The sequence below is a fragment of the Amblyraja radiata genome, chromosome 19 (assembly GCF_010909765.2).
Source record: "Amblyraja radiata isolate CabotCenter1 chromosome 19, sAmbRad1.1.pri, whole genome shotgun sequence".
In the NCBI taxonomy this organism is placed as follows: Eukaryota; Metazoa; Chordata; class Chondrichthyes; order Rajiformes; family Rajidae; genus Amblyraja; species Amblyraja radiata.
In genome coordinates, this window is record NC_045974.1 from 5,731,288 (window position 1) to 5,744,595 (window position 13,308).

General features: G+C 40.3%; 1 protein-coding gene across 14 annotated transcripts in view; it reads right to left on the reverse strand.

Moving 5' to 3' along the window:
• Window positions 1-13,308, reverse strand: part of wnk1 (WNK lysine deficient protein kinase 1) — a 104,941-nt gene that overhangs the window by 28,648 nt on the left and 62,985 nt on the right. For 8 of the 14 annotated variants that reach the window (XM_033037523.1, XM_033037531.1, XM_033037529.1 and 5 more), the window contains 8 exons: window positions 11,541-13,061; window positions 10,952-11,059; window positions 10,628-10,663; window positions 8,464-8,610; window positions 5,688-5,966; window positions 3,915-3,982; window positions 1,216-1,402; window positions 932-1,048 (listed from right to left, as the gene is read on the reverse strand). In XM_033037523.1, the coding sequence (XP_032893414.1) occupies window positions 932-1,048; window positions 1,216-1,402; window positions 3,915-3,982; window positions 5,688-5,966; window positions 8,464-8,610; window positions 10,628-10,663; window positions 10,952-11,059; window positions 11,541-13,061 (2,463 nt within the window). The remainder of the gene's footprint in view (window positions 1-931; window positions 1,049-1,215; window positions 1,403-3,914; window positions 3,983-5,687; window positions 5,967-8,463; window positions 8,611-10,627; window positions 10,664-10,951; window positions 11,060-11,540; window positions 13,062-13,308) is intronic. The other 6 variants (XM_033037533.1, XM_033037536.1, XM_033037524.1 and 3 more) reach the window with 5 other exon arrangements.

Sequence of the window (13,308 nt, forward strand, 5' to 3'; positions counted from 1 at the left end):
GAAAAAAGGATGCTGCTAAACCCATTGTATGAACGTTCTTCGGTAGAGTCATCCAAATAGTTCATCTTCCCTTTCTTTTCTTATATCTCTTTTCATCACACACACGTCACATCTTTATCCAATAACCTTTGACAGTCATAATGCATTTGCTTTAACCACTGTTCCCCAAGTATATTCCACATAAGCTAATCTAGAATGCAAACATCCTAGAATAACTTTTTCTTCTGTTGCTAATCACGTACATTTGCTCCTCCTGTCTTATCAAACTTTCTACCACTAGAATACAGTTCCTTCCTACTTACCATGTCATAGATTGATACAGTGTGGAAACAGGCACTTCGGCCCAACTTGCCCACACCAGCCAACATGTCTCAGCTACACTAGTCCCACCTGTCTCTGCTTGGTCCACATCCCTCGAAACTTGGTCAAGAGCTTACAAAATTTAACGCATGTACCATAAGTTCTAAATCTCTCCTCTGGACAACAGCTCCATCTTCTTCCATCACTTCACTTAAAATCTTTCATAACAATTGACTAAGTACAGGAAAGTCCAAGGATGCTGAAGGGTTCCTGAGAACTGTCTAACAAATTCCTCAATTTTCTATATTTACCCATGCCACTTTACTCTACAAAAACATCCTATAATTCGTTCAATTCATTGTTCACCCTAACATTACTCAGAATTTAAATGAATGGAATATATACTTTATCCAGCCATAAATGAACAATCTTCAAAATGCTATAAAAATTGAAGAATTTGCAAAAGTCGAATTTCCATAAGTATATTCCATCTGTAACTCAGAGCCCCTTCTGCATTGTAGACTATTTAAAATTGCGCTTATAAATTTAACATACTTTCCACAATAAATCTTACATATTTGTCAACATCAATTGTTACATTTTAAACAACTCGAGTAATTTGTTTACTCACCATAATAAATGCTATCTCTACTGGATTGTCACCATCCAAATCAAATTTAAAGGTAACCATTTTTCGATTGTGCGTTTCCAACTGACATTCCACAACCCGATCTCCTTTGTTTGAAACCTAAAAATCAGTGCAAATTTCACATTTTGTATTTAATATGGAAAACATTTCCAAGACATTAAAAGCCATTCATTGATAAATCTTCTGTAGATATTCAAACCATCACATATACCAATTATTTTTATTTATTTTTTTGAACAAAATTAGCTGAAACATTGGTTACTTACATTAAGAATTCGTAACTTTGGTCGAGATGTTTTTTCATGACGTGAGCGACTCCTCACAGATTTGCGATAATGCCGTTTTGCTGATCTCCCTTCATGTCTTCCACTTGCTGGAAGGCCTTCATTTCCACCACCTGCTGTAAGACCTTCATTTCCATCACTCATGCCTGAAGCAACATCAGAGTGGGCACTGAAAACCACAAAAGTCAACAATCAACTCATCTCAAACACGTGTTTTTCAAAGTATTTTGAAGCTCACATTACTATGTTTGGAATATAAGTAATTCTGCTATAACATGTGTTTTCCTACCCAGAATTGGATACAGAGCAATTGATGAAAAAGGGAACACCGGGTCTGCAGGCTGAATTGGTTATAATGCAAATTCAATGAGGAACTAAGATCCACTTAAAGGTAGACAAAAATGCTGGAGAAACTCAGCTGGTGAGGCAGCATCTATGGAGTGAAGGAATAGGTGATGTTTCGGGTCGAGACCCTTCTTCAGACTGATGTGGGGGGGGGGGGGGGCGGGAAAAAGAAAGGAAGAGGTGGAGACAGTGGGCTGTGGGAGAGCTGGGAAGGGTAGGTAAAAGAGGGAGAAAGCAAGGACTACCTGAAATTGTGGAGATGTCAATGTTCATACCGCTGGGGTGTAAACTACCCAAGTGAAATATGTGGTGCTGCTCCTCAAATTTGCGGTGGGACTCACTGTGGCCATGGAGGAGGCCCAGGACTGAAAGGTCGGATTCAGAATGTGAGGGGTAGTTGAAGTGCTGTGCCACTGGGACATCAGGTTGGTTATTGCGAACTGAGCGGAGGTGTTGGGCGAAGCGATCGCTTGGTCTCACCGATGTAGAGCAGCTGACACCTAGGGCAGCGGATGCAATAGATGAGGTTGAAGGAGGTGCAGGTGAACCTCTGCCGCACGTGGAAAGACTGCTTAGGTCCTTGGATGGAGTCAAGGGGGGGAGGTAAAGCTACAAGAAGCATTCCTGCGGTTGCAAGGGAAAGTACCAGGGGAGGGGATGGTTTGGGTGGGAAGGGACAAATTGACCAGGGAGTTACGGAGGGAGCGGTCTCTACGGAAATCCAAAAGGGGAGGAGATGGGAAGATGTGGCCAGTGGTGGGATCCCGTTGGAGGTGGCAAAAATGTTGGTGGATTATCTGTTGTATGTGACGGCTGGTAGGGTGGAAGGTGAGGACAAGGCGGACTCTGCCCTTGTTGCGAGTGGGGGAGATGGGGAGTGAGAGCAGCGCGACGGGATTTAGTAGAGACCCTGGTGGGAGCCTCATCTAACGTCACCTATTCCTTCGCTCCGTAGATGCTGCCTCACCCGCTGAGTTTCCCCAGCATTTTTATCTACCTTCGATTTTTCCAGCATCTGCAGTTCTTAAAAAAGACCAACTTAAAAGTTACTTTGGAAATTGGCAAGCGGAAAAAAAAGTGACTTGGGGGGGGGGGGGGGGGGGGGAAATTAGTACTGGAAGAATATCCTCTTTACATACGACTTCCCCGCAGTATCAGACACCATCATCTCAAGAACAGTCTGTCACTTTCACCGTGGGAGGCCATTGAAATTGTAATGATTTTCTATTGACGAATGTCAGAGAATTTAGTATTTTTAGCTTGCAGTCACAAAAATAATCATATAGCCATTTTAAAAAGCTGCTTTTAAAAATCCTGTAGTAAAAATAACTGTTATAGCAAGTCTCAAACTCTCTCCCTTCCCCCCCCTTTTCCACTAACCGATTGTTATAATGCGATTTTCTATGAAGCAAGGTTTCATAGGAACAAAACTGCCATTTTACACCAAAACTACCTGTACATAATACAGATCAGAATCAGAACTTATGCCTTTGTTTTCATTTCATTTGAATTGACTGTTCTGTTAAAGCATGTGCTAAAAGCTTTAATTTATTAATTTTCTTCGCTTCCTGTCAGACTTTCACCAAGCACATACGCGTTTTAATGCATCTTGACATTTTTTACCAATATCATGCCAAAGTATAGATTCGCTGTTTGAATATTAAATATCACCACGCAACGATTAATTGTGCTGTCAAGGAACACAGATCACTAACAAAGCCACCATTGTTATTTGCCCCCGAACTGAATGCTGTTAAGAAACAACCACATTGGTGGGTGCAGATAGGCCAGACTGGGTAAGAATGGCAGATTTCAACCCCCCAAAATTATGCTAGTTAACTAAATGATTATGACAATCCAAGTTACATTATTTATATATATCGAACCTCCTCAGCTGCCATGGTGGGATTTAACTCCTGTCCCTTGATCAATGTCCATAACTCTTGCTGCAAGCAAAACAATTTAACCACCACTGGGCAAGAGCCTGCGTTATGGCACTCTTTATTACTAATAAGTTGCTATAATGGAGACAATCCCCATCCAAACAGATAACAAGAAACAAAGTGGCTAACATAACCTAAAAGAAGCAACCCCAGAATTGAAGTCCCATCAGAATCCCTGGCAGTGAAAAAAAAAAATCACACATTCCTTATTCTTAATTTCACATCTGTATATAATAATTATATTATTAAAAAGTTCAACTGCTTTACACAGCTGGAGTGAATCACAAACCAATTGCACAATGATATACCTGCAACTCGGTGAACCTTAGTGACATGCACTGCCATACAAAATGAACCTTAATTTTTTATCTCTGAAATTCATTTCATCATTACCTGTCAACCAATGAACACAATTGGTATATCTGTTCAACAGACAATGTCTGTGGGGATGCCTGGGGTATCTAGAATTATAGAAAGTAAAATCAGATTTAATGTTGGATATGCAAATTAAAACTTAACAAGCAAAGCATTCTTCCCTATAACAGGTTGTTAATATTTCAACATAAAAGTCTACTTAAATAGGTCTTTAGGCGATTATATTTGATTGAACAAGAGGACTCTTCATGACATCTTGAATAACTAGGAGTTCTGCAAAAGGGAAAGGGTAATGGAATCGAACACTACAGCAAAGAATAATGATAACATTTGTATTTGCAGCTCCAAAACCATTAACAGGAATGTGATCAACTAAAAACCAGCACAAAGGAATAGGAAGCAAGCATCAAGTTTAAAGTTTTAGCTGCTGGAGATGCAGAATATGGCAAAGATCAAGTGGCCTCAAAATATAGCACAATAGGACTAGAGAATACAAAGATAGGGAGTATTTGGGGGAAAAAAAGTATTATATAGCCAAACAAGTTTGAAAGAATGCAATATAATTTATTGACAAGGTATGCTCAGGAATGGCATTTAAGTTACACGGTTTGGAAGCATCATCAAATTGGAGTAGTTAGGCAGCAGGCATGTCTCAACAGCAATGAGGTGCATGTGGCTTCAGTATTCATTCAAAATATTTGCAGAATAGTGTATACTTGGAAATAAAGACTTCACTAGCCAGATACCACTTCCAACCATCTCCAAATAGTGAATACAAAGTCTTGGAGAGATGTTTTCTTCAATTAGAACATCTTCATTGAACCATGTGCACAGCTGCTACTGTACAGTGTCAGGAAATAAAGATGATGGTTCTGCCTATATGGCAGAAGGAAACATTGGCTTATCAAGAACAGAAAGAGGAATCGTATTCCTCTTTCACTGGAAGGTTGTGACACTATTGTATAGACTAGATCAGCTAGTCTTTGAAGGAAGAGAAACAGGTTTGGTAAATGGGCAAAGATTTAGCAGATAGGGTATAATGTTATTAAATGCCGTGTTACCCATTTTGGTAGGAAGAGTAGAAAAGTTGAATACTGTTCACATGAAAATCAAATAATATTGCTGCACTGAGGAATCTGGATGACCTCTTACTTGAAATACAAAGTTAAAATGAATGTTCTGCAAGTTGTTAGGAGTCAAAGGAAATGCCAGAAGTGAAATTCTGGTAGAATAATCTATGCAACTGATGAAACAAACAAAAATATTATTCCACAATTTTACTTCTTGTCACTTCCTGCATTCTTTCTATTCTTAAATATTCACAGTACACCTATTCTTCTTGAGCGTTTGGGTGGGAGGTAGAAGGTAACAGAGTATGAGGGAAGGAATCCATCATGTCTTCAAACTGCATTTAGAATAGGTCACATCACTCCTCTTCTCCTAATCATTTGTATGGCAGAAAAAGGATGCAATGGGAAAGAGGAGTTCCCCATAATATTTAAAATTCTATCCAATCAAGTTCTTGGCGCTTTTGAAAAAAATCTCCTGAACTTAACTCAAAATGAAAGAAAGAATGGGAAAAGAGCCAAGACATGCCATCTTTCAATCTATTGCCTTCACTCCCTCTCAGTCTTTACTTTTATTTTGTAGAACATGCCATTGCAGCTATTGTTGAAACCAACACTATCATAAAATCTCTTGTGCAAAATTAACATGTATACAAAGAAGCAAAATTTGTTTTATTGCACATTGGTTGCACTTAATGTTCTGAAATATTTGTTACTATAATACCTCTTGCGATGCTTGTGTCTGTAATTGCATTGGAGTCCCAATCTGGTTCTGAATAGTGGTGGTTCCAGGTTGCAGTGATCTTATTTGTCCACCTGCTGAAAAGTCAATGTAGGATTGTGCCACACCTGTGGCAGGCAGAATGTGATATGATGGTTGAGTAACCGGCTGGGTTACAACTTCAGTAGAAATTGATAGTGGTGGTGAAACCACAGTGGACTGAACACCAATAGAAGACTTCACAGGATTAGGAGCAACACCGGGTAACAATGTAGGGTAATTCTGTAAAAGACAAGAAGTTGTGGAAATGTATAAGTTCTTGTCATCACCAAAAAACAACCATTTAATGTTGAGCTTGCAACAAACTTCTATAGTTCAGTTTTCTAAGCAACAAATTTCTACCTCCATTGCTACTCCAACACTACATGATTCTTCACAATTCAATTTATGTTATCTACTTTCAATCAAACAAACAGTGGCAAGCTCAAGTATATAACAACGATTGCAGGTGACTGATCTTTCAAATGATATGAATTCAGTGCTTAATACACTTAAGTCAGCAAACTTAACAATCTTCAGACTTAAATTTTTCTCAGGATTCCCTCCATCTAATCAACTTATTAAAGACTGCTGCTGCACTTATATTCTGTATACATTCCCTTGCTTCACCTGCTTAAAGATCCACAGATATGCCAGATCTTTCAATAACAGCAGGCATAATAATTTCTTCTTGTAAGTTTTAATCCTTAGTGTCCTTTTAAATCTATAAGCATTTTTCCGATTCTCAAATTAACACAACGGAAAATTCATTTTTTGTTGATCTTGAAATCAACGGAGTCTTAGTGGCACCCCAAGTAGAAAGTCTGATTTTAAAGATTTAAAAGCAAACATTTAGAAACAATTAGCCATTATAAAATATATTTCTTAATGTTTCAAATAACAATTATCAGGATGTTACATTCCAAGATAAAAACTGACAACATAAGTTCAGTACTTTCTTCATCAGAAACCAATTAAGATTCTGAAATTGGCCACACATCAAAGTTTGGCAGGGAGATTAAACATTCTAAAGGAAAATGCTCCAATGCTGAACGCATGATAAAATCCGGAAAGAACAAATGTCAGAAACTGGGGTTTGCTAGTTTCAACAAAATAGTCAAAATATTTATCCGTCAAGATGGTGCTGGAGAGACATGACATTATTCAGGTAGGATGCAGGAGAACACTAGTCTAATCATGTTCTGACCTTTTAAAGCTGAAATTTGTAGTGAGAATTACAGCAAAAGGTAGCGGGTTTTTAAGACATTTAATTGCATTAGTGATCTCACTACCCTTTACTCCATAACTGTAGCACTAAACACAACTCCAATATATATCCGCCAATGACACGTTGGCTGAATCACATGTGATTAGTACAGGTGCCAGAGGTTATGGGGAGAAGACAGGAGAATGGGGTTAGGAGGGAGAGATAGAACAGCCATGATTGAATGGCAGAGTAGACTTGATGGGCCGAATGGCCTAATTTTACTCCTATTCCTTATGACAGTGGTGATGAGTCGGTGTAGAGAAACAGAACACCGAAATGATTGGAGCTGCAATTGCAACCTCTCAACTTCAACAAAGCCAGTGAAGCCAGATAGTGAAGAGATAGCAGTTTCAAATTCCAGGGCATTTACGTATAGTATGACTTGGCCCGGGTCCAGTATATTGAGGTAATCGCAAAAGATGGCATGCCAGTTCCTCTACTTTGTCAGTAGTTGAGAGATTCAGAATGCCGCCAAATACTTCTACGGGTGAACTGTAGAAATTATTCTACTGGGTGCATCATGGGCTGGAACGTAAGAGGTTTTATAGAGCGGTGGACTCAGCCCAGTCCATTATGGGCACTGCCCGTCCCTCCCCTCCCCCCCTTGACAAATCTGACTGTTAGCATGTAAATGCCAGTGAAACCACCAGACTTTTTGGAAATTTCGGGCCATAATGTTCACCATGTTTAATATGTTAAGTAAATGTTATCCTTATGTCAATAGCACATCTACTTTGTGTAGCTTGATAAAGGCAATAATGTCTAGTTCAATTAGGAGTCAGATGGTCATGGAGGATGGAACCTTTTTCTCTGGAGGGTAACCTCATCAGTGGGTAACCTCATAGAAGTATATAAATCATGAGGGGCATACTTAAGATGAATGGTCATAGTCTCGCTCTTTCACTCTCTCACTCTCTCTCTCTCTTCTTCCCTACCCCCATCCAAGGTAAGGGAATCTAAAACCCGAAGGCACAGGTTTAAAGCGAAAGGGTAAAGATTTAAAAGAGACTGGAGGGACAAATTTTTAAAGTATTTCCAAGAGGGTGGTGGATATATGGAACAAGCTGCCATAAGCAGCTGTAGAGGCATCTATAATTACACCATTTAAAGGAGATTTAGACAGGTACATGGCTCGGAAAAAAAGTGGGATATGATGCAAACACAAGCAAATAGGATTAGTTAAGGAAAACTACTTGATCAGCATGGACAAGTTGAGCTGAAGGGCGGTTTTGTTGCTGCATAACTAACTCGCTCTGTGATTATTAGTGTGTTTCAAATAAACAAAATTAAAGGTTCTCTGAATTGCTGTCAATTTATAATTCTGTCTTCCATTTCAAAATCTTCCAAATAGTTGAGAAATTTTCGCCACTGAATAGAAATAAATGTTCCATTCTAACAATCTGATGCTGCAACATTCCAGAAATCATAGCTTGATTTAACTCAAAAGAAAAGAACACTAACTCAGTATTATACCTGTGATGCAGTAGGTCCTTGTTGAGTAGCAAGTATTTGGTTCTGAATTATGGGTACACTTTGATGTTGAGTAACTACTTGGACTGGAACTGAACCACTTGATTGCGCTTGTGGCAAGGAATGCTGTACAGGCTGCAGCTGTATTGTCTGAGGGAGAGGAGAGACAAAGTTATGGGGTTAATTATATTGTACGCAAGTACTCCAGCTCTTAGTTTAGCTCTGGAAAGGTGTTCAAATCCACAAACTGAAAATAAAAATTCAGAGTTCTTCTCTTTAAGTGCCTGTTAAGTTGCAGCAAGTAAGAATCTCATTGTTCCAGTTCATATCCAGTGCATCTGACAAATGAAGACTTGTTTATTTTAGTTTTAGTTCATTTTGTTTCGTTTTAGAGATACAGCGCAGAAACAGGCCCTTCGGCCCACCAGGTCCCCCTCAACTAGCGATCCCTGCACACTTACACAATCCTATACACAATAGGAAAAATTGACAATTCCAGCAAGCCAATTAACGTACAAATCTCTACATCTTTGGAGTGTGAGCGGAAACCGGTAAAAAACACGCAGGTCACGGGGAAAACGCACAAACTCCATATAAACAAGAACCCGTAGTCGGGATCGAACCTGGATCTCTAGGTGCTGGGTCTCTGCCGCTGTGCCACCGTGCCGCCCACGGCCCGCATCTAATCTTTACGTAAATTTGCCAAGATACACATTGATGACCATCAGGACACTTAAGTTAACCACCAGCAGATAAGCAACAGTGCAGTTTGTGCAGTCATGAAATCTTCATTGTATCCACCTAAACTACTTGAATAACCAGTCTAGGAAACCTCCACCTTTTGCACTCCAAGTGTCTCAGCTAAGTTTCTCTGCAAGCAGATTAAAGGGCCTGCCCCGCTTGGACGTCATTTGCGCGACATATTTTACATGTCACGACGCACGGTGAGGCGTGGTGGTGTAGGCAGTGACACTCGGTCGCGCGCGGCGGCCCAGGATTTTGAGATTCGCAAAGTGGGACAGGCCCTTAAATGTTTATAGTTTGATGTAAAAGTGGGGAAATTAAGTGGGGGGGGGGGCTTTGTAGACTTCAGGAAGTCTAGGGGCGGCACGCACACCTCCATCCACATCAACGGGACGGAGGTGGAACGTGTTTCTAGCTTCAGGTTCCTGGGGGTCAACATCTCTGATGACCTTTCTTGGACCCACAATACCTCAACTCTGATCAAGAAGGCTCACCAGCGTCTCTTCTTCCTGAGGAGACTGAAGAAGGTCCATCTGTCTCCTCAGATCCTGGTGAACTTCTACCGCTGCACCATCGAGAGCATCCTTACCAACTGTATCACAGTATGGTATGGCAACTGCTCTGTCTCCGACCGGAAAGCACTGCAGAGAGTGGTGAAAATTGCCCAACGCATCACCGGTTCCTCGCTCCCCTCCATTGAGTTTGTCCAAAGCAAGCGTTGTCTGCGGAGGGCGCTCAGCATCGCCAAGGACTGCTCTCACCCCAACCATGGACTGTTTACCCTCCTACCATCCGGGAGGCGCTACAGGTCTCTCCGTTGCCGGACCAGCAGGTCCAGGTCCAGGAACAGCTTCTTCCCTGCGGCTGTCACTCTACTCAACAATGTACCTCCGTGACTGCCAATCACCTCCCCCTCCCGCCCCCCCGGACACTCCTCCCACAGGAAAAACACTATGTCTGTATACAAGTAAAAAGATTTATTTATTGAAATCATATTCTATGTCGCTCTTCCAGGGAGATGCTAACTGCATTTCGTTGTCTCTGTACTGTACACTGACAATGACAATTAAAGTTGAATCTGAATCTGAATCTGAAAAGTATATGTATTTGTTTTTCTTGGAGATTGACATACCAATTTAAGAGATCATAACCCATCCTAAATGTGATGACAAAATAAAATGTACCAGGTTTATGACCAAATTACAGAGTGATATAGCAATACTTACCTAGTAAATATTGGCCAGATAAAATCATTTTGTCTAAATAATGACAGCCTTGCAACAAATTGGCATGTTGCAATCTCAATCCACTGTTTTTAGGACAATAAAATGTTGGGGTTTTTGTAAAATCAATAAATACTTTAGTTACGTCTTGAGAAGGAAAAAAAGTGGGGAAATTATTAAAGAAGAAATAAATTTTCTACCTGTGGAAGATACGTTGGGGTGAAGTAACTGCCAAACTACAAGAAACAAAACAAAGCATGAGATTCAGTAATGAAAGACAGTGCCATCAATCTAACTTCAAACTGATGTCGCAGAATCCAGGTGAAATAGTTATCAGAAAGAAACAAACAGCCACGCAACTAAATTCTCTTCTTGGAATCTTCTGAAATTTCACACACAGTGCTCCATTTTACAAATACGTTTTACTCCCAAGAATAGTCAATTTGCCAGGTTACCACAATTTCAAGACTCAATTTCAAAAGTATACAATTGAGCACTCGTGTACAATGTACACTGATCATTACCTGACTTGTCTGCTGTATAGAACCAGGTGGCGGTTGTGAAGAAGAATGCTGAGAGGTCACACCCAGAGGAAGGTTGGCGGAAGGGAGTTGGCTCTGCATTTGTACCTGCTTGATATTTAGACAATATTGAATTAATGGTACAGATAACAAATCAGGAAGACTACAACTATTAAATGAATTTTAATTTGGTGATTGTTTCTTCTGATATATGCTATGATACTTGCAATTATATCCAAGTTTTAAAAAAGTGAAATTTTAAATGAGTAATATTACTGCTGAATACTTACAAAAATCTTTTATAATTATGCTCAAATACATATAAATAACAGTCTACTGCTCCAATTTATTACTGAAGAATTGAATTTTATTAAATATTGAATCAAAAGCAACTAAGCTACAGCACTTCTATCCTGAACAAAATAGGCTTTATTTTTCCTTCGGGACATGGGGTAATATAAATCATTATTGATTTGCAGGCTGCTACGCATTTCCTCTACCCCACCCTCCATCCCCTTCCCAGTGGTCATTTCTGACATCTAAAATACTAAGCATTTCAAGCAAAAGGCAAGAACACCTGAAACTCAAGTACCAAAGGTAGACAATGTCCATCTGCAGAACTGTGATCCAGTGGGAAGTTCTGCTGGGATGAAACAGGATGGGAACTGGATCCTTCCATGACTTGGAGGTATAAACATGCTGTCCCTGAGGCTGCTTGAAACACTGATGGATATGCAGCCAGTGAAAGTGACACACTTTGCAATGTTTCATTATCAGTGCCATGTTCCGACAAAACCTGTTGCTGCTCTCGATACAATGGTAAGTTGAAGTATGGAGCTGCAGAACCCACAGGTGGTGGTGACTGAAATTCTCGTGTTTCTGAGGAACTCGACTGACCAGAGTCACTTGAACGCTGTGGACTGAGACTCTGAGAGAGCTCTTCTGACCTTGGCTGTCTCCTCAGCAGAAAGTCTCCTGGAAGTACCAGAGTATCTGAACTGAAAGAAACAACTTGTTCTTCAGTTACTGGCTGAAGCCTACTGTACATTCCAGTTCCTTGGCCGTCCTCCGAACTCAGATCCAATGAACCCCGTCGACTTCTGTAAATTCTTGGAGTAGATGGAGTAAAAGGAATTTGATTGCCATTACTTTCCATGTGAACTGGAGAAACTTGAAAATCAAAGACTGACCCAGTTCTGCTTTCATTTAATTGTGGAACAGCTGGTGCAGAATGAGGGAGAGGATGAAGGGAGAGCACAGTATTCATTACCCCAACACAGCTTCTTGGGAAAAGACCTGCTGTTGCAGGTTCACTTTGAGCATCTTTATCTTCCCGTACAGGTACAAATACTTGAGCTGTCAGTGGAAATACTGCCTGGGGTTCTCCAACGTTCCTGTGTTGCCCATGAACTTGTGTCACGTCCTGTGGCAGTTGGAGATGAGAAGGTAGATTTGAAAGATGAGCTGGTACTGTGTGAGAAGCCACCTGTAATTTCTGAGATGCATGTCCCATCAGATTTCGGTTTGGGCAAGGGAGAAAAGTCGGACCACTCAAGGACTCCTCCACACCCAAGGGCTGGGAATAAATCTGCTGCTGTACATTTACATCAGTTGGAATTTGGTGCAAAGAAAGTGCAAATGCAGGCAAGTTACTATGAGTAACATATGTTTCTTGCAAAGTTTGCTGTAGCTGAATATTACAAGGATAAATTGTTGGATAACCCAAAAGTGGAATATCTTCATAGTGACACAATCCTGATCGGCTTTCAATAAAAGCATGCACTAGCTCTGGTTGCACTTGACCTTCAATATGGATTGGTTCACTAGCAGATCTATGAGTTACCAAGCCTTTCACGGTTGAGCTTTCAGCATTCAGATTTGAAAAATCACCAGGAGAAAGAATGTTCTGGCCCATGGGCCTCGGCATTGGTTGAAAATGGCGTGTGTGAGCTTCCAGGAAGGAAGTACTTTTGCGGCGTTGAGGATTAGCAGATTTCAGAGGAAAACTTGGTGGTGGAGAGAAAGAAAATGGTCTTTCAGGAATAGATGGATATGAACCAGTCTCTAGTAGTGATGTAACTCCCCCACAAGGATGAACAAGAGATGGGGACTGCTTTAACATGAAGACAAAAATCTCAAATCAGAGTTGAGAAAATTAAAAATGCATCACAAAAAAAAGCAGTTCACTAGGAGTTATATTATAGAGTAATAATAGCAGAAATTTTGGACAAACATAGACAACATTTAAAAGAACCGAATGAGTGCATTAAATACAATTGTGGCCACAAGTTTTACAATCAAATGCAGTTCCATCTTAAAAGATACTGCATATGAAAGAGATTTCACTAAAGTTTACATCT